The sequence below is a fragment of the Lepidochelys kempii genome, chromosome 22 (genome assembly GCF_965140265.1).
Source record: "Lepidochelys kempii isolate rLepKem1 chromosome 22, rLepKem1.hap2, whole genome shotgun sequence".
In the NCBI taxonomy this organism is placed as follows: Eukaryota; Metazoa; Chordata; order Testudines; family Cheloniidae; genus Lepidochelys; species Lepidochelys kempii.
Genome location: NC_133277.1, coordinates 2,919,044 through 2,940,312, shown reverse-complemented (window position 1 = coordinate 2,940,312; position 21,269 = coordinate 2,919,044). Strand labels below are relative to the sequence as shown.

Genomic DNA, 21,269 nt, shown 5'->3' with positions numbered 1-21,269 from the left:
GGAGACATATTAGTGGCTGGAAAGCCATGATTGATAAACCTAGTTTGAGGTTTCAGATTTACTGGGGTGTGACTTCCGTTACCTGGTGCTTCAGCGTAGCCTGCTACTGTTATCTTACATCTCTGTGGCATCTGGCACTTTGCAGATTCTTCTGCCAGCTGCAACACCAACCCTGCATTGCAGGAAGGTAAGATTTTTTTTTTTCTTCTGTCAGTCAGATGCAGTGGAAAGGCCCACTCCTAAGAGATGCTCGGCATATGGGCCACATGCAAGTTTACGTGATTTCCACACAGCTGATGTATACATACCTAAACACACAGGGCAGGAGAATCCGTCAATAAAAAGGCAAGTGTTACTAAAAACAGTTGGTTACAAGCTCTCCAGCTACACAAACATTTCATAGCAAGCGTCATATTATTTTAAAACTAAAATAGATTGAATCAATACATTTTGCTTATTGTTCATAAGGGGCAACGCTGGGGGAAGGAGAGACCATGCAAACACACAACCTCTTGTCTTAGCTGGACTGCTGCAACAAGGCTGGGGGGGGGTGAAGACGACAGGGCAGCAAGGTAGGATTTGAGTGGAACTAAGAGCACCCGAGTACGGCTTAGGGACACTAATTGAAGGGGCCAGGTAGAGAGCTGGGCCTCAGTGCCGCCATTGGCTGTTCTCCAGTCTGCCAGAACCGTCTGAATTGAAGTGATGCGGGCAGAGGCGTCTCCAAGATTAGCACTGAGATGGTGCCGTGGCACCAGTAGGTGGAATATCTGCACGATGCTCGGTGCACCGAGTGCTGTACAATGTTCCACGTGCCTGGACCAGGATGGGGGCCACCAATATTCTAATGCAGACAGGGCTTCAGAGGCTGACCCGGCCTCTTACCACACTGTCTCATTTCACCTGGGCTCCTCCAGCATCTGAATTCACACCTCAAACCCCAGTGACCTCAAGATTAATGAAAGATGCACTCAAACTAACAACAACTGGTGAATGTACTTATTACAAACTCACTATTCTCTTAATAGTGCTGAATAAAACCATCACCCCTGCTTACTCACACACACTGCTGTGTTGTTGCCTTCATGGACACTGGCCTAGTAGAATCACAGTAAATTCCCTCCTACACACACATTTGAAAGAGAATGAGTGGTAATTCTGAATCAAGATCCGGTAGCTAAATGGACCATTATGGTCCAGATTAGATTTGGCAGTTCAACAACACAATTGCAAGTGCCCTGCTGGCGTACGTAAGATTTACACATGCCCAGCTTTCTACAGCATCATGTACAGACAGATTTATAATCTTACCTCCTCCTCCCCACAGATAAAAGAAAACCAGCACCCAGGACGGAAGGACCGCTCCAGCCCATGGAACGAAGCCCAGGTGCAAGGTTCCACAGGTAAGATTTGTGACCTCAAATGAACTCAACATGCACATCTCTACTACAAACCCGTCCAGGGGAATCAGGGTTAGTAAGAGAAACACATTTCTAGAAGTCCATAGGCGTTTGGTTTTTTTATTAGGACTGACACATTCATTGTATGTCACAACTTCCACTGATCAATGAGTCTTAGAAAAATCAAAATGCCAGCACCAGCCAGCAGGAGGATGGGGCTTATATAGTAACAGCTCTGAAAAGGCATTAAATGTTTACTCCCCCTCCATCTATAACCCTCCCCTCCCCTCATCCCGCCCCTCCCTGTCCCCCAAAATTCTCACAGCTTTGATTGTATTGATAAGCACGGTTTGACAAAATGTTTCCCAGCTGTCAGGTTATTCTCACTGCCACAAAGAGGCTAACTAGGACTCAAAAAGGCCAGGAATTACTTTAATGGTAAAAAAAAGCTGATGTGACAACACTACTAGTGAAGTGGGATACGTCACAGAAACAAAAGTCTTCGCAGGCAACACTGGTTGGAAATAGTAAAACACTTGATGGGTGAAAAAAGTGAAACTCTAAATTATATACAATAGTAGCTAAGGGTGGCATTGAAAAACAGTCTCATTTCATGTGACCCAAGGTTTAACTTGCCATTATCTATTGCTTATTTATTCAGATCGGTAATAACACTTTATATAGAGACAGATGTGTAAAAATGAAACATTGTGGAAAAAACAGCTTTTCATATGAAATGCAAAGTATACGCTCTGTCCAATGTGGAATGTACCTACAGTCATTTTTACAAGGCTCGCCTTCATCTCTTTATAAAACCAGTTGACCTGCCAAGCAAGTTAGCTGTACATTTCACTTGCTCAGGACAAGTTGTTTTGAATCATTTGCAAGCATCTTTCACTCTGAAGTTCATTTTCACTCTGAAAGTCTTACTTGCCCCACTGTGAACAGACAGGATCTGTAAGCGTCTGCTAGCAACATGGAAAGGAGGCAGAAGCCCTAATCCTTATGAAGGACGAGATTCAGTTGTTAAACTTCAATGGGTATCCAATGGCTTTTTCCAGGCACTCTACCAAAGAGCCAGCAGAAAGAAAATCCCTCTCCACTTCCACAAATTTGATATAGATGGATTTAGGCGACACCCCTGGTTCTACGATGCAGTTCTGAGACAAAAACCCATTGATTCCAACCCACTCTTTGCTGAAGGTTTTGGTGTTGGCCTGAAAATGTAAAAACAAGCACTGCTGGAGAGTTCTAACCTCAGCAATGCCAAGGTAACAATAGATAATTCTGGCAGACTCCATCTCCACCCTGAGAGAGGCCTGTGGTGAAGGGACATCTACCTCCCCCTGAGTCTCTTTCCCAGGATCTGGGCCTCTGCGGTCTGCATGAGGTGAGTGGGGGTTCTCCTGGCAATCTTCATAACCAATGGCATACAGGCCAGGGCTTTTGGGAATCCCCCCTGGTAATAAATACTGAACAACATTTCCTCCAGTTGGCTTAGAATGAGCTATAGGTATCCAGTCAACTTCCATATGCAGCTCCAGGCATCTTGCTTCACTAATAGTAATCTCTAGGAATTTATAGTAAACGTTTTTCCAGTTCATTTTCTGTACTCGCGTCATGATGATCCTGCCCTCTGGCTTCTCCGAATTGAAATATTCCCTAAGCCGTTTGCCAAGAGGCACCTGGGAACTGATCTCAGCGTAGTGGTAGCGAATATCCTCCTTCCAGCGTGTGTTATAACCAATGCCAAAAATGGCTAGTTTGTTAGAAAGATGTAGCCTGGAGAAATCTGTCCAGCTCTGAAACAGCTCCCATTTTAACTGGACGGATTCCAAGATTTGCACAATGTTCTGCATGACGTCTTGCTTCCTAGAAAAATTAACACAAATGTAAACCATAAGATGGAGCTCAGCTCAGACTGGAGATTTTTTTTTTTTTTTAAGTTTTGCTTAAGTTTGAAAGAGCACATCAACTTTCAGAAAACATTAACCAAAGCAAGAGCATCTATGATCTGAGATACTGGTAGCCAACTGAGAAAAGGTAGCCATCAAAAATGTCATAGTTAGCCCTAATTTATAGAATTCATCATTAGCATTTAACTCTTTCAAAATGCTTTAGAAATGTCTTCAAGAGCTTTGTGAAGCAGATAAGTATTATTCTATGTTAATACAAGGACAAGAATGGGCATTTATAGTTTCCTAAAATTCAGAAGCCTACAGGAACATTTAACCTACACATATTACACACAACATACACGTGTTCTAGAATGCTCTTTCATCAGTTAGATACCTAACTCCCATTAAAATCTTCTTCTATAAGATCTGCTCTAGAATTGGTTGGGGATTGGTCCTGCTTTGAGCAGGGGGTTGGACTAGATGACCTCCTGAGGTCCCTTCCAATCCTGATGGTCTATGGTTCTATTAATTATTTGGGGGAAGTTCTCTGGCCTGTGTCATACAGGAGCTCAGACTAGATGATCATAATGGCCCCAGCTGGCCTTGGAATCTATGGGGGGAAAAAAAAAAAACACACACAACCCAATGGGAGATAGGCATCTAAATACCTTTAAAAATGTAGCCCCATGACACATCATATACACATTCTGTGCGAAGAGGCCAAGTTAATGTTGCAGTATGAATATTACTTTTGTATCTGTTTAATCTTAACACTGCAGTAAATTTATCATTTAATGTATCCTCCCTTTCCCCCAAAACACAAACCAAAACAACACACAAGCCAAGACACCAGAATTTTTTTTTTTTTTTTTTTTTTTTTTTAAAGCAAACTAGAGTCTCTGCTGACAAGCATAATTTTCTGCAAAAGCTGAATGGTAGTTAAATCGGTAGAGAAAAAAGTGCATTTTTCCCTTACTGATGTATTTCAAGTTCCACTTTTGCACAAAACTTCATCTCCCCCCACCCCCCATCATATTCTCATGATGACATGCAAATGGGCAGTGCAAGAACAAAACAGTTTAACTTTACTGACTAACAGTGCTTTTGAGCAAACATTCCTCTGCTGCTATGGCCCGGGAGTTACGCACTCAGCACCACAATCTACTAAGATATTACTTATTGGCGCATGCTCAATTATGTAATTTTAAACATAGTAATTTCAAAGGTACAAAGCTTTCCCCAAATTTAGCCTTCTAACTTCTTCACTGAGGTCCATATGTATGGAATTGTGAAGGTTCAACAATTTGACTTCATCTTATAAAAGCAAACAGAACTTTTTCTTAAACCAAAAGATTTTTTTCATGCTCCCATAATTCAAAAGGAACAATGAATTTTGCACAAGCATTCCAAAGAGTGTTTATTTCTGGGCCAAGACTAAGCACGTGGGACATTTCAGCCAAAATGGAAAGCTGGAGAATATTCCAAACAACCAGGATTAAAGAAAAATTTCAAATGCCTGTCTTACCATAAATACACTGCCTTTCCTATTATCTTAGGTTCTTACTTCTCAGCGATTGTACTTGGATATATTTTTCTATCAATCATTTCTAAAAAAAACAAATAGCTTTCTACTTCTGCAACTCCCAGTTGGTTTCTTGACTTTGAATGAACTAGTCACTGAACTGAGCTAGATGAATAAACTGAAATGAAGAAAATATTTTCTCTGCCCTGTAGAAGACGCCACTGTTTTGTCAAAAGCTGGTTTAACACTTCAACAAACTCTGGTTCAGTGGTTTGACTTTCTTAGTACATATTTGCTACCAATTTTCAAATTTTTTTTATTTAATGTAAATGATTTAAATATGAAACCTTCATTTCAGTTTATTCAACTAGTTCAATTCAGTGACTACTTCATTCAGTTAAGAAACCAACTGGAACCCTTAAAAGCAGGATAGCTAGTTTTCCTCTTCCTCTCCCACACAAAACTTAGATGCAAGACGACAAGCTCTACTGGTACTAAAATCTTGAACAACACGGTGACCAGAAGTAATCAGTTAAATTTTGCTACAGATAACTACTTTGTTTAATTAACGTTAGTTTTAAATACAAAACATGTTTTGAAACACTTTTATAAGCTTTTTTCTTATGTTTCCAGCACACTTAAGGTAATTTTACATACGGTTTCTGTGGATTGATTTTGAATTTCCAAATAGTCTCTCACAAATCACAAGTAAAAAAGTAATTAAAGAAATGCATCATTCACCATCCTCTAAAAATAATAAAAATTAACCATTTAAATCAATGTAAATTAAATGATATAATTGCTTAAATAAATGTGTACATAGATATACCGTGTCCTCCTCGTTAGTAAAAAGAAACACCAAATTTACCGTAAAGACTATATTTAGTTGGAAATCATGTTTTAATGGTTATCAAACTTTCTGTAGAAAAACTAAAAAATGCAAAACATGATTAAAATCAATCCACCCTGTTAGCTAACAATGTCAAAGCAAATAGCAATAAGAGAATTAGTACTTTTATAACTAATTTGCACACATCTGATGCAAGCGTAAGCAGCTTCACACAGGGTAGGCACTCTATTTGTATCTGTAGTAAAGAACAAGCTAACATATCAGAGCCACAAGCAGGTATTACAGCTCTTTTAGTAACTGAGAAATCCATCTCAGTCCGCTAAATCCCATTTGCGAAACACATGCCATTTTAACTCTTCTCATGCTTTGATCAACTGTAGTGAATTTGTATTTGGTCCCCTACAATTGGGCACAAGCAGGAGAGTGTGTGTTTTGGATCTAGTGGCCATCTCCTTTCTCCGCCACCATGGGGAAATTCTCTTCTGAATCTTCAAACTTGCAGAGAATAAGTGCTCTTTCTGGAGGGCCCAAGAGTGCTCGCCCAGAAGTGCTCTCCCTTCTCCTACAAAGCACGGAGTCTCTGCCCCTCCTCCTGTGGAGAAGGGAGGCACTGCATCAATGCGTTCTGGTGTGCAGGCCTTGCACACGTGTCCCTTATTACTACAGAGCTGGGGATAAGGGGAAGGGACCTCTTGGAAACAGGTGCAGAGAAAGGTGAGACAATAAGAAATGAAGGGGAGAAATGAAACAAAGTAGCATTAGAAGAGAAGGAGACAGCAAAGTCTGATCAGAAAAAACTTAGACCGACTGGCTAAGCAGCAGTTCTGCAGAAAAGGACCTGGGGATTTCAGTGGATGAGAAGCTGGATCTGAGTCAGCAGCGCCCTCGTTGCCAAGAAGGCCAACAGCATATTGGGCTTTATTAGTAGGAGCATTGCCAGCAGATTGAGGGAAGTGATTATTCCCCTCTATTCGACACTGTTGAGGCCACACCTGGAGTACTGCATCCAGTTTTGATCCCCCACTACAGAAGGGATGTGGACAAATTGGAGAGAGTCCAGCTGAGGGCAATGAAAATGATTAGGGGGCTGGGGCACAATTTATGAAGAGAGGCTGAGGCAACAGGTTATTTAGTCTGCTGAAGAGTGTGTGTGTGTGTGTGGGGGGGGATATGATATCAGCCTTCACCTACCTGAAGGGGGCTCCAAAGAGGATGCAGCTAGGCTGTTCTCAGTGATGGCAGATGACAGAACAAGGAGCTATGGTCTCAAGTTGCGGTGGGGGAGGTCTAGGTTGGATATCAGGAAACACTATTTCACTAGGAGGGTGGTGAAGCACTGGAATGGGTTACCTAGGGAGGTGGTGGAATCTCCATCCTTAGAGGCCTGGCTTGACAAAGCCTTGATTGGGACGATTTAGCTGGGGTTGGTCCTGCTTTGAGCTGGGGGTCGGACTAGATGACCTCCTGAAGTCCCTTCCAACCCTGATACTCTATGAAACTATGCCCCTGCATCTGAGAGAAGCAGCACCGACTCTGGAAAAGCCAACCTGGTGCTGTGAAGTGTCATGGAGAGGAATTAGCAAGGGAGACTCTTGACAGGCCAGTGGCTAGAGCACTAGGCTACGCCCTAGCAGCTCTGGGTTCAATTCCCCCTCTGCTACAGATTCCCTGTACCAACTTGGGTGGTGGAGGAGCTATGGTGAAATGAGGCAGCCTCAGCTCCATATCTATACAATGGGGGTAAGAGCATTTCTCTATGAAGACGCTGAAAATTGTGGGGCATCCAAATACTACAACAGGGCCAGGTAAGTGCCTGAGATAGACAGAGAAAGGGGACATGGGAAGGAAACCTAAATCCTCGCCTTAGGCAGTCCTTTGGACATGCGCTATGCAATTGTACTTTTTCATTTAAAAAAATATCTGAGAATTTAAACACAAAGAATCTTTTGTATTTAGATAACTCGCTAACCACTTTGTTTTGAATTTCAAACTCAGCGTGTACACCTAGTAACATGCTCTGTACTCCGTCCTCACACAGAGCGTCTCTGACTACAGACATTCCATATTGCATAGACTAACAGGACTAGGTGGTGTTTTCTGGCTGCGGATCAGTAATGTTTCTATAGCTGAAGCTGGTATTTCAGCAGTGGGAAAGGCCTACAGTGAGCTCAGGAGAGCTCTCAAAAGGAGACGGCAGAGTGCCCAATCAATCATTTCCTCCAGCAGTACATTTTAAAATGTTGCCATTTTCCACATTTGGCCACTAGTTACATAAAAACCAGAAAAAACTCATTTATTTTGCAGATTCTTCCTTGCGTATCCCACAGATTTCAGAATTTAAAGAGCTACTGATGCCTCCCTGAAAGCTTCATACGTACTCTGTTGAAAAAGGAAAATACCATATATGCAGACTGTGTCCACCAAGGTAACTGGCATGGAAATTCAGGTTAGAGTACAGCTGTCAGAAACCACAGCATAGCTCCAGTGAAATCAGTGGGGCTATGCCAATTTACACCAACTGCGGAGCTGGTCCAGGCTCTTTATTCTGAGCCTGGGCCAGCTCCGCAATGATTTATTATTTTCTTCTCCAGGATGGAGATCACTCCACTGAAGGCTACACTCCTCAAGATCAGATTCTCATAACATCTGTAATTCGGGGCTGTTTCAAGATCGCTTAGAAGTGGAAATGAAGGAGACAAGCAGCAGCCTGAGTATTAAGTAGGCCTACATGCCAAGAGAGCATCACTCCACAAGCCGCAGACAAGTGCAGCTGGGTGAAACTCAAGGTGGTGCTTCTAACATTTAAAGCCCTACGTGGACTGGGCCCAGGTTACTTGAGGCCCCCCTTTTCACCCAATGGCACACTGCCACAGGTGAATCAGCAGCGGTGCTTGACCTATAGCCCGCCTTATACAACCAAGAGGAAGCCAATCTCCATGGAACCTTGCAGCTCTGGAATTCTCCTCTTCTGCACCACCAGAGCCCAGATTTGCCAACGTCTGCCCGAGCTACAGAGGCCATATTTTTCTCCAGACGTTTGGGGACAGGATGGGTCACAGGCTGAAGGGGTAGCACGATGCCCAAGATGAAGGGTAGTGGGAACCCAATTCACCACTGGCCTACACCTTGTGTCATTTACACCAGTGCAATACAAATGCATTTATGGCACTTTGCACTGGTGGGAGTGATGACATGGCAATGAGGAGACAGGCTTCCCTTAGTTTGCTAGAGGGTATTGGAGAACTAACTCCATCAGGTAAGAGTGGGACACTGACAGACATTTAACCTAAACTGGAGCCTTGGATAGGCACTCATTGAATGTTTTACCAAACACAATGCACACGCCTCTACTGAAGACCTCAAATAGTTGCAATACTTGGGTTATACACAGGAAAGACATTATATAACCACTGTTCACGGATGTCATAGTAAGCATTTGTAAATGTGAGCCTTAAGGCTGCACAAGTCAGCCAGGACCCCTTCCACAGGGGATGTAAGCTGGGAATGGGTGCAACAGCCGATTCTCCCACTTGCACTTTTAGAATAGTAAATGGTGCCTGGCTGATAGCCCTGGAGGTCAAGCATTAGTTCACACCCTAATGAACGGGAATGGCGCTTTCCCCACAGTATCCACCCCTGACCTACGGGGGCCAATTCCAGGTGAGAGGGTAGTGTGTGCCCAGCTCCAGTCAAGCCTTGGAGCCTTGACGAGACTATGAACAAGGGGGTGATGGTGCAATTTTGGTGGAGGATTTAATGATGCAACAGCTCTATTAAGAGTAGTCAGACCACTCACTTCACAGAGCACTTAATAGCCAGCACAGCAGTGGCTTTATGTCATTAACATCCAGTGTGTCTCAGCCACACATCAAGAGTAATTATACCATAAACGCACTATGATTTCTGGACAGTTTTTTTAATCAACATTTTACTCAGCTGCACCTAATTATGAGAAAGCCATTGAAAGAACCCGCTGAGAACCCACAGGAGCAGAGTTATGACTCAGCCAGCCATTTGCTGCTGTGCCAGGGCTCCCATTCTCATGCTAGAAGCAGTGTTAATGGCGGCTGGGGGAGTACCTGGACCTGCTCAGGTTTAGCAGCATGGAACAGGAGGATAAAGATATGCACCTTTACAATATTCCTAAGTATTTATACAAGATACACATTTACACTTACACATGAAAGACTATAGCATACAAGCCTGTACTTTTGCAATGGATAAAGATGGAAAGACAGCCTTCTATATATGGCTTTGCTGTTGGTTCTTCAGATTCCAAGCCTCAGAGATGCTGAGCAGCACTGTGTCACTTACAGCTTGGAATATGCCATCTCAAACTTTCACTTTAGACATTTGGGACTGTAAGTTCATCATCTTCTAGGGACAAGACAGACAAGGTGACATTATAATTGGCTGTCTTATTAAGTACATTGCTGTCTGAGTACAGAGTTATGCTGGCAGCAGCATTTATACATTTGTTTGTTAAAAGGCAGCTGACAGCCTCAATTTTCTTTTAGAGAAACACTTCTGTTCAAAACCTGATAAACCAGAACTTGTAATTTTCAACTGAACAGTGGAAGAGACAGCTTAGAATAAAGTCTTTTGTAAAATAGTACTACACAAGGTGATTAATAAACTAACTTCAGATGAATTCAAAAGGAGACTCCTGGTGAAAAACAACCAACAACAACAACATCTCTTGTAACAGGCCAGTGCTGGCAGGCACCAGTGTGACTTCACTTAGGACAGTGATAGGTAAAGAAGAGCTTTAGAGAAGACGCAAGGATTGCCAAGGACAGAATCACCAACCCAAGCACTCTGAAAGCTACAAGGATGACGGAAACTATTTTGACACCCAAAGTTTGACATCTCCCTGAGGCTCAGATGGTTCAGCAGTGGTTCCTTCTAACTCAGGGTTTCTACGATTATATCCAGCATCTCAGTCTGACTTGAAGTCTTCAAACCAATAGGGAAGTTATAAATAGGGATCATGCAATTTAAAAGGCTGTACTGTACCAACTACCTGTGAATTTCAAATTCAGATGTAATAGTGACCACATGTGCACACAAAACAGAGAAAAGTGTGCTACGCTGCAACTGCTTCCCCAACCACTTTATAACCATGAATTAACGCTCCAAACAGCCAGTGAGGTAGGTCACTCAGTGACAGATAGGAGTTCAGTAAACTTTCCCAAGGCCACGCAGCAAGTTACCGGTAGAGCTGGAATTCCCAACTGCATGGCTGCAGGTAGGACACTGACCACTGATGGTGGAATGGCTCCCTTGGTCTTGCTGAAATCTTACATGATTCAAATGAGTGGTGATTCAAAGCTTGGTGGGAATTTTAAACCGTTTCTGTACAAATCAGACTCCAAGCAGCAGCGGCTAGCACAGCCGTTTCAGTGAAGGAGCCAACATGTTTCAAAGCTCTTTATTTTGTCTCACAAGAGAATAAAAATAGCAGAACAAATTCTTAAATATTTTCCCCCTTCATTTTATTCTGAGACAGTAGCTCATGGAGTTAGTAAGTTCCAAGTCCTATGATGGTTGGGCCCATATCAACTAAGAAAGGGTCCCACTGAACGTCAGACTTCACATACAGAGTTCCAAGCAGCACAGCAGAAAGCTAACACTGCACGATCACATGTGCACTTCCTACCCTGTGATCCTGTTGTAGGTACTGCAGAAAAATTTAGAAAGCCAGTCCTAGGCACTATACTGGTCTAGCAAGAGAAGCACAAGCACGCTATGCCATAAATTCAGTACATTTTGGGGTAAAGATATTATAGGCCCAACTGTCAAAGCTAAGTTTGGAAGAGATAGAAAATGGCTTACTGACAGAGCAAGGGACTATGGGAGGACTCCTGAATTCTATCACAGATGTTCTTAACTTAGCTGTGTAACCTTGGACAAGCCACTTCACTTCTGTTCCCTACTTCCCACCTCTATAAAAGGGGGAAAATTATCATTACCTATCTCACATAAGAGCTTGGAGGCATTTACTGTCTGACACCTTAACATATCAAAAGATGGTCTAAATTAGCTGTTTCCACTTAAGAAAGATCTTGGAGTCACCGTAGATAGTTCTCTGAAAACATCCACTCAGTGGCGGTCAAAAAAGCAAACAATGTTGGGAATCATTAAGAAAGGGACAGACACACAATAATACAGAAAATATATGGTCTCTATATAAATCCATGGTACGCCCACATCTTGAATACTGCGTGCAGATGTGGTCGCGCCATCTCCAAAAAAAAAAAAAAAGATTGGAATTGGAAAAGGTTCAGAAAAGGACAACAAAAATGAATTGGGGTCTCTAATGTGGAGATTAGTAAGACTGGGACTTTTCAGCTTGGAAAAGAGATGACTAAGGGGGGATAAGACAGAAGTCTATAAAATCATGACTGATGTGGAGAAAGTAAATAAGTGTTATTTACTCCTTCTCATAACACAAGAACTAGGGGTCATCAAATGAAATTAATAGGCAGCAGGTTTAAAACAAATAAAAGGATGTATTTTTTCCCCACACAACACAGACAACCTGTGGAACTCTTTGCCAGAGGGTGTTGTCAAGGCTCACTATAACAGTTCAAAAAGAACTAGATAAGTTCATGGAGGACAGGTCCATCAATGGCTATTCGCCAGGATGGGCATGGATGGTGTCCCTAGCCTTTGGTCGCCAGAAGCTGGGAATATGCAACAGGGGATGGATCATTTGATCCTGTTCTGTTCATTCCTTCTGGGGCACCTGGCATTGGCCACTGTCAGAAGACAGGACACTGGGCTAGATGGACCTTTGGTCTGACCCAGTCTGGCCGTTCTTAAGTCAAGAGAGGCAGCAGAGTCAGTGTGATGAGTCGTGTATTTACACGACTGGTTTAGTGAAGAGAGACTATGTATTAAACCTATGCACCGGGTCCCTCTACTGGAACAGTGCCCAAAGTGGAGCTGTTCCATTAATTCACAGAACAGGGTAGAAGCGATGTACCATTTTCCTTGCTTCTGCAGGCGGTTGATGGGAAAGGTGTTTTCATGTATGTACGTGTGCAGCCACAAAGGCTTAGTCAGAACCCCCAGTGTCCAGAAAGTGCCATACTAATTCCAATGCATGGTTCAGCGACAAGTCTCCTAGAAAGTTGCCCCTCACTAGCTGCATTGATTTCCTCCACTGCAAAGGGCCATTGTCGGAAAAACCTCACCACATGTGTTATGGTGTGTCCTTTCACTATAGGACTGCAGAAGGGGTATGAAGGCCTTAGGACACCACACAAGGTATACCCTGTGGAATTTTCCCCCAAGCTTCCCTAAAGGAAAAGTGCATAGGTATGGCACAGCCCCCTAGATCTGCAGAGCAAAGAATCAGCTCCTCCACACTACTCTTACAGCTGCTTTTGGCCATGGAAGTATGCTACTGCTGGATGCCTACCCTGTCCCACCTGTCTCTGATAAAAGCAGCAGTCATAGAATTAACATCTACCTGAAATTCAAGCTCAACCTCCAGGGTCTGCAGGGGAACATCCCCCCAGTCCCACTTTCCTAAAATCAGGGCAATCCCAGAGGAGCAGAGTAGACACAGGTCGTCTCTGAGCTAGGGGGAAAAAGGAGCATACTACACTGGCTTTTCTCCCTTCCTTTCCTGGGTACTTTAAGCTGACCTGTGGAATGGAAGAGAGGCTAGGGCCAAGAATTAGGCTCCTAAACATATACTTAGGTACTAAGTAAGTGGCCCAAGGACCACTTAAGTATTTGCCTATCTTTAAACATGTGATTAAGTCCAATGATTTCAATGGAATTACTCCTGCTTAAATTAGGCATGAGCCTAAGTACCTTGCTGACTCAGGGCCCCAATGCTCTACCAACCATACAGTTTAAGAACACTGGCTATTCCTAATACATGATTAAAAATAACATTCTCTAGTTTTCTATTTATGTAGCTTGTTTTGTGCAATCTCATTTTGGACCATGCAAATAAAACTAATCTCATTTGTGTTTCTAGTCAGTTTCACGAATTCTCATGCATTAGCATAGCATTGCTAACATTGCAGAGAAGAGTTTAACACACTGTACACTTTAATATTATACAAGTTTTTAGATAAGCGTCAGGCTGTAGCTCACGAAAGCTTATGCTCAAATAAATGGGTTAGTCTTTAAGGCGCCACAAGTCCCCCTTTTCTTTTTGCGAATGCAGACTAACACGGCTGCTACTCTGAAACCTGGCATTTCTACATGTTAGGCCAAATTTTCCCAGACTCTGCTCTAACCATTCCAACTGGAAAGCTTATCTTATTGTCTTATTTCCAAAAAGAAAGCGGAGACACTGTTTGATACATAAGCAAATACAAAAAAGGTTAGCGTGTGTGATCATGAGAAAGCCGTGCAACAGTAGATATGCAATTTAATTGTGTTAGCTAGTAGCTTTACAAGTAGTCAAGCTATCTCACAGTTCTGCATTATTTTATATGAAATATGTTTGAACTGCAACTGCTGTAAAATTAGAACATAAGAATGGCCATACTGGGTCCATCTAGCCCAATATCCTTTCTTCTGACAATGCCCAATGCCAGGTGGTTCAGAGGAAATGAACAGAACAGGCAATCCAGTGGATCCATCCCGTTGTCCACTCCCAGCTTCGGCAGTCAGAGGCTGGGGCACCCAGAGCATAGGGTTGCATTCCTCTTGGCTAATAGCCATTGATGGACCTAGCCTCTATTAACTTATCCAATTCTTTTTTGAACACCAGTGTAGTTTGGCCGTCACAACAAGGCAACAAGTTCCACATGGTGGTTTTGCATTGTGTAAAGTACTACCTTATGTTTATTTTAAATCTGCTGCTTATTACTTTCATTGGATACTCTGGATCTTGTGTTATGCGAAGAGATAAACACTTTCTCTTAGTCGTCATTTTCTCCACAGCATTCATGATTTTATAGACCTTTATCATATTCCCTTTAGTCGTCTCTTTTTCAAGCCGAGCAGTCCCAGCCTTTTAAATCTCCCCTCATATGGAAGCTATTCTATTCCCTTATTGTTTTTGTTGCCCTTCTCTGTACCTTTTCCAATTCTAATATAGCACTAATTAGCCCTCAGGAGAAAAGAATGTGGAAGTTAAGGCTAACTGGACAATGTACGTGCTGCCCTAGTGTGACTGTGAGCATTATGCTACAGCCTCTAGTTCAGACCCTGTTTTTCTACAACTCTACATGCACACCCATTTATGATCATCCCTAGCAACCCAATTACAGCCTACATCGTGTTCATAAGTACAAAGGACAGAGTGAAGGATGTTCATTCAGAATTTGATTGCTTAATGCAATGCTATCAAAATTCCAGCAAAGGTTGCAAATCCTGTTAACTCTGTATTTATTTAAGCCTGTTTTAAATAAAGAATTAAAGCATAATTAAAAGGCTCCTTGGCGAGAGGAAAAAAACCAAACTCCCCCACAATCTCAGGAAAAGTCTGGCTATGGAAGATGCTTTACACCTCTCAGTTGTGGAGCTCCTGAAGTGCTTCAGTGCAGGTCTACTTCCTATGCACTTTGCAAAGTGTGCAGGGGTTCAGAGAAAGCTCCTCTGCTTTTTATGAAAAGGTATCTTAAGATATGCAGGATGTAAAGCCACTGTGTAATTTAGCCATACATCTGTGAACAAATCAATCTTCCCAGCCTTGTATGAACAGTGTCAAGTGTACTGTTATCATGGAGAACATGTCCTTCAAAGTCTGAGCATAGTAAAATGAAAGTCCATTTTCTAAGGAAATGACACTTCTCGGGACTATTTAAATATAAATTTTGACCTCCAGCTGCAGAGCGGCTCAAAGAGAGGCCACAAATGTTTACATGGGGGAAAATGAAAATTCCTAATTCACGCTCCATCTGCTAAAATGATTCAGATCAGATTTGAAGTTCACTTTGAGGCATACACCAAGTCTGGAAAATCCCAGCCTGAAAGCTTGAAAAATTAGAGACTGAAAACAGGGTAGTAGAATGAAAATCACGGTGCTTACTTTAATAGGAGGGGCATTGACCTCTACAGTTAAGTGCATAGAGAAATATGTAAGGTAGTCATCACTTAGTCACCATGCCATTACATAAAAATGCTGCCCCAAAATAAGATTAAACTATTATTCCACACTGGCTCATTCTCCAGCAAAGAATATCCACACATAGCATGTGCGCCCCGGCCCCCAAAATAGGGGGTGGTGGAGAAAGTGAGATTCATGTGTTTCCCGCAAGAGCAAAGGCACATTAAACGTCCCACCATTTGCCACGTTAAACCAATGCAGCAAAAGATTACAATCTAGCTTTGCAAAACTGCAGAAAAAGTTACCATCTAGGCACAGAGTAAACTTGCCCATCCCTTATAATGCTAAACGTTTTACTTGCCTGTTCTCAAGTATAAGGCAAGTAAGGCTCAAGGCCAACAGAAATGTACATTGCTCAACTAGCAATACCCCTCTCCTCCTTGTCTTGATTTTCCCCCCTCTTCTAAGCTATTTTCTGTATTCCCCAGCATTATGCTGGTATTAGATAGAGGTCTGTGTACTAATTTTAAGCTACTATAGTTATACTCATTAGTGGGAATACCCATACACTTTAATGAACATCTACATTTCAAAGAAAAAGAAAAAGGAGGACTTGTGGCACCTTAGAGACTAACAAATTTATTCGTGAGCTACAGCACACTTCATCGGATGCAGCTTATGCTCAAATAAGTGGGTTAGTCTCTAAGGTGCCACAAGTCCTCCTTTTCTTTTTGCGAATACAGACTAACACGGCTGCTACTCTGAAACCTACATTTAAAATGCTCCTTTTCCTGCATGCCCAAAGAGACAAAACTTTAGGCAGATGGAAACCAAATTACAAATAGATCCAAGAGTCACGATTTTTGCCAGCGCACCCCAAGACCTGCCCGCCCACATCCCCAAAGGTTAGGATGTGTCTTTTACACAGTTCAAATTTTTGCATTCATGTAAAGAGAGTTCTGTTTCATGTGCTGTATAACAGAGCCAAAAGAGACTTGAGTTGTGAAGCTTTCCACATGTTTTGAGGTAACTGGAATGATGCAAAAAGCAGATTCTTCAATAGTCTTGCACAATGTATTTATAATTATAGTCAGAAGTTTCAAACATCTCTCCTCCCGCGCAGCACCCCTAGGGAAATGCACTCAATAGCAAAGCATTCATAAGTTACTTACTGTGCTTCTTCTGAAGATTCCTGTTTTATCTTTAATGTTCTCTTTGTGGCAGGCATTTCATCTGAAAAGCAAAGTTCAGACAGATAGTTATATATTTAAAACTTTCCCAAAGCTTTTTACTTTGAAAGGTAATAAGTTGTCCACTTCGTGCTTTCCAGTAAAATTCTGACGTCACACTCTGAGAAGACTGCTTCAGCTCTTAAAACCAGCTACTATGTAAGCTACATCACCATGACTGAATTTTTAGCTACAGGATCAAAACCTGGCTTCACATGGGCAAGATCGTTCAAGGACAAGAGTAATTCCTGCTTTTAAGTCACAAGTTGATTTCATTGTAAACTACATTCTGGGAAAGGCCATTCTGCTTTCAACAGCACATCCGAAGAGTAAGCACCAGAACAAATGTATCTGTATCCCATTTAGACTGTGTGCACCATTCACTGAACATAAAGAATATTGTGAGCCCCAACTGCACGTAAATGTTGCTGTAATTCTTCTGAAGGATAATGGTGACAAACCATCAGAGCAAAGCCTGAGTCACCAGAACCCCTATATGGAATTACAGTCCTCATTTATGTACATTTTAAAATACATGGTTTAAGAAACTCCTTCCCTTTTATCTCAAGTAGCTCCCTTTTATGCGTTCTTCTCCCCAAGCCCCCCATACATTCTGATCCTCTAAAGAGCTAACATTCCTAGTTTTCTCATACTTCAGTTCGTTTGAGGAGGTTTGCTATTTTCATTTGAAAATACAATTTAATCCATCTCTTGGTGAAAGTCAGAATTTACCAGTCCCCTGAATACAGCTACAGATGGAGGTATATTTGTGTGCCTTTCCCCTCACCCCCCAATCTAACCTACAAATAGGATAGAAAAAGGAAGAACAGTGCCTTTATTCATCTTCCCCTGTAAATGTTGCCTCACTCTTACAATCCCACTGGAATCATTTTTTAAATTAACTTTGATAAGCTTCCATAGACTCAGTCAATACATAAACCTTTTCCCCTCCTATTTATTGTAGGCAAGAATGTACCTCTGTGTAAAATACTCAGACGTTAAATGTAAGCATATTTTCAGGAAAGTAGATCTTTCTGTAATATCTATCTGTCAGGGCTGGGCAACAACAACATTTGGAAGACTAGGGAGTTTTTTTTTGGAAAAAGCAAAAATTTGGCAATTTTGCTTGCACAGCATAAAAGTAGTTGTGGTGTGTGGCTTGCTAGCTTTTTAGGTCTCCTAACGAATTATGAGTTTATACTGAGATCTACCTGCAAGATTTTTGTTGTTGTGTGACCATGAGCATCAGCAGTACAGATCAATTAACATCAAGTTCAACAGTTCATATTTTCTTCCCTCCCACCCCTCATTCAAATTAAAACTCAAATCTCAAACTTTAAACAAAGGGCCACTCTAGCATCTTGTCAGGAACAAAAGAGCTACTGTACCTGTTTTAAAATAAAACAATGCAAACAAGTTAAAGTCTACTTATTTCAAATATTCTACTTGTTAGAATTCACTAGCAGTAAATCAGTTCAGTCCACAATTTACAGTTACACAGAGAAGGTGTTTGACAGCTTTAGGGAGCCCTGCAAATTATGCACCTTAGATTTATACAAGTTATAGGAATTCGTTTCCCCTCCTTCCCAATAACTGTTCTGGCTTGTGACAAGTCTTAAGCCAGCAAGTATAAGAAAGGCACAGAAGTAGGTACAGCAGCATTATGGCATAGGATGGATTAGGATCATGGAGTAGGATTAGCACTAGAGTGGCTACAAGCACAGGCAAAACCAAAACATACAGAAGGATCAATAATCAATTTCTTACCCAATTCCGGGTCTCCTCCCTGGTAGCAGTGAAGATCCTGACTGTGGTTCCCCCAATCCTCCTGTGAATATTCCTCCATAGTGCTGCCATCCGATTCCAGCTCCTGGTACAGGCCGCTACTATTAATGAGTACAGGTTGGCAGGGCTGCGAGTCCCATCCTCCCTGACCAAACACCTGTTCCAATTGTTCAAATGTGTAACTGCTTTTCCTTTTCCCAACACCATGTTCTTTCACTCGACTGTAACACCTGCGAAGGGTCTAAGACACAAAACCTTGTGTTACTCAATTGGTGCTAGCTTTCCAGAACGGCACACACTCACGTGCAGATAGAATAAGAATGCTAGACAATCTGTTTATTTTTACTTATACTGCTCAATCTTTGTCACATGTGTTCAAGTACTATAATCCAATCACCAAACTGCCAAATTAACCTTTGTAAGACAGGAAGCATCACAACTTTGATGTTCCTGACACACGATGCTTTAGCTTGAATATCAATTACAAAGAATAAAGTTGTATAGCATCTACAGGTTCACCAGTTTCAAAGTTGGGGATTTTGAGGGCAGGGGAGAGAATACATAAATCTGCTACATATTACAGGAAAACAAACACAAATCCCATCCAATATACCAGCCAGCCCGTAGAATGCACACACCTTCTACAGGAAGGAGAGAGTACAGCTGTTGTTGTGCCCACAGTTTGGAGAAGGTGGGGGAGGGAGAGAAAGAAAGAAGAGTCCCCAAAAGCAAAGACAGTCCAACCTTCCTTATTCTAGTAAGGAGATACAAGGTAAAAAATGTTTGCCTAAACTAGTTAGCTAGTAAAATTTATTACTTACATATTTTGCATTCCTTACTAACTCACTCTGTCTCTTGGGAAGCTGCTGAAATTTAAAAGAGGTCAAATCAATAATGCTCCAAATTCCCAGACTCACACATCAAATCATCAAGAAACAATACTAAGATGGCCACATCTAATAATCCATTACAACAGAGTCCAGTCTAGATTCTGAAGCCTCCAATAAAGACGTATCACCAAGTTTAGACCAGGTTTTTTGTACCTATTTGATTTCTTATTCTAGAGGCTAAGTACTATGCATTATTATAAGATACAGTATGAAATCTAACTCTTCTGCATCTGCTTCCAATTTTCCAAGTCAAGGAGGATTGGTTTAGAAAGTCTTTATTCATATCCCTTAATGTTTTTAATTCAAAGTGTGGTTCTACTTTGAAAAGTGACTAAAAATTGCTTTGTAGGATTCCATATTTACTGTATTTCAAGGACTTCCTATCAGATGTACTCAATTTACAAAACATTTTTCTTGTAACTGCCATCACTTCAAACTGAACCTTGAATAAGAAAATCAAGCTGCGTTCTCTCTCACAAAAGCAACCATTAGGGCTTGAAAGATGCACTCCTGGGCCCTACTATGTCACCTTCTACAGAGCCACCAAGTTTCTAGCACCTTTGGTTGCAAAAAAAGCCTTCCAAGCCAAGAATGTACACTGATGTCTCTTCCTGATTCTCAAGACAGCTCCAGTGTGGCTCTTAGCTTGCTCTAGCCACAGCAGTGGGAAACGAACAACTCTGATCAGTTCCAGGGCTGATATTCAGAAATCTGGAGGGAAGGAGTGCAGCTATCAAAAACCCATGCTAGTTCCATGCCGCTGCTTGGGAAAGCTACAAACAGCACCAACAGCAGGCGCACCATTATTCAATGGTGAAGAGTCAAAAAATGGAAACTGTGACAGTGCAGAGTAGCAGAGATCTCATCCCACCCAAGATGCAACAGCCAGGAGACCCGACTGGAAGAGAAACTCCTTTTCTTCCATAAATGGAAAGAGGTGCTTTAAAGTGTCAGAGCTATAACCCCCGTCTCTCCCAAGCAAGGTTGTAGGACAATATTCTAGTTGAAATACGAGCAAAGGTAGCAGAGGCATTGGCCTCTCAATGGGGTACTGATCGCAGGGCTACTGTCCCCCTTCCACTTGTGTCTTTCGTATCTACTGCTGATTACTAGGCAGAGTCCTCCATTTCGTAAATTTTTCAAGTGTTGATCATCACTTTCTACCTGTCTAACAACTCTGTGTTCAGTGGGGCTGGATGAGTAATTGTGGGTAGAACTAGATCCTGCATTTGATGCTTAAATCTGTTGATGATCCACAGGAGAACTGCATCCCTTTTTTTTTTTTTTTTTTTTTTTTGAGGGGCAGGGCAGGGCAAGAAGGCACTGCAAGGCTAAAGAAGTAAACACTAAATAGGTCAGTGTTTAGACCAAGCAGGTAATACCCAGGTGCAAGGAGAATACGTGAGTAGGAAGTACCAGTTTTAAACAGTCACTTTGCAGAGCAGAAGTACATTTTCAGATAGATACTTTGTCTCACTCTAGACTAATGTTCCACCTCATTTATTACAGTTTCATAGGGGAAAATGTAAACTACTATATCATTTGTAACCTGAAGAAGAGCTCTGTGTAAGATCAAAAGCTTGTCCTTTTCATCAACAGAAGTTGGTCCAATAAAGGATGTTACCTCACCCACCTTGTCTCTCTAAGATCCTACAACTGACACAGCTACTCCAC

The 21,269-nt window shown here is 41.9% G+C and overlaps 1 protein-coding gene across 6 annotated transcripts in view; it reads right to left on the bottom strand.

The window, feature by feature from the left end:
* Positions 1 to 2,026: 2,026 nt before the first annotated feature.
* The window catches only part of MSANTD2 (Myb/SANT DNA binding domain containing 2), a 33,472-nt gene continuing 14,229 nt past the window's right edge, over positions 2,027 to 21,269 (bottom strand). For 2 of the 6 annotated variants that reach the window (XM_073321108.1, XM_073321110.1), the window contains exons 2-5: positions 19,527 to 19,568; positions 18,688 to 18,946; positions 16,864 to 16,924; positions 2,027 to 3,272 (exon numbers count right to left, since the gene is read on the bottom strand). In XM_073321108.1, coding sequence (XP_073177209.1) covers positions 2,420 to 3,272; positions 16,864 to 16,924; positions 18,688 to 18,946; positions 19,527 to 19,568 — 1,215 coding nt within the window. In that variant the 3' untranslated portion in view covers positions 2,027 to 2,419. Of the gene's footprint in view, positions 3,273 to 9,848; positions 10,048 to 16,863; positions 16,925 to 18,687; positions 18,947 to 19,526; positions 19,572 to 21,269 lie in introns of all 6 variants that reach the window. The other 4 variants (XR_012155945.1, XR_012155946.1, XM_073321107.1 and 1 more) reach the window with 4 other exon arrangements.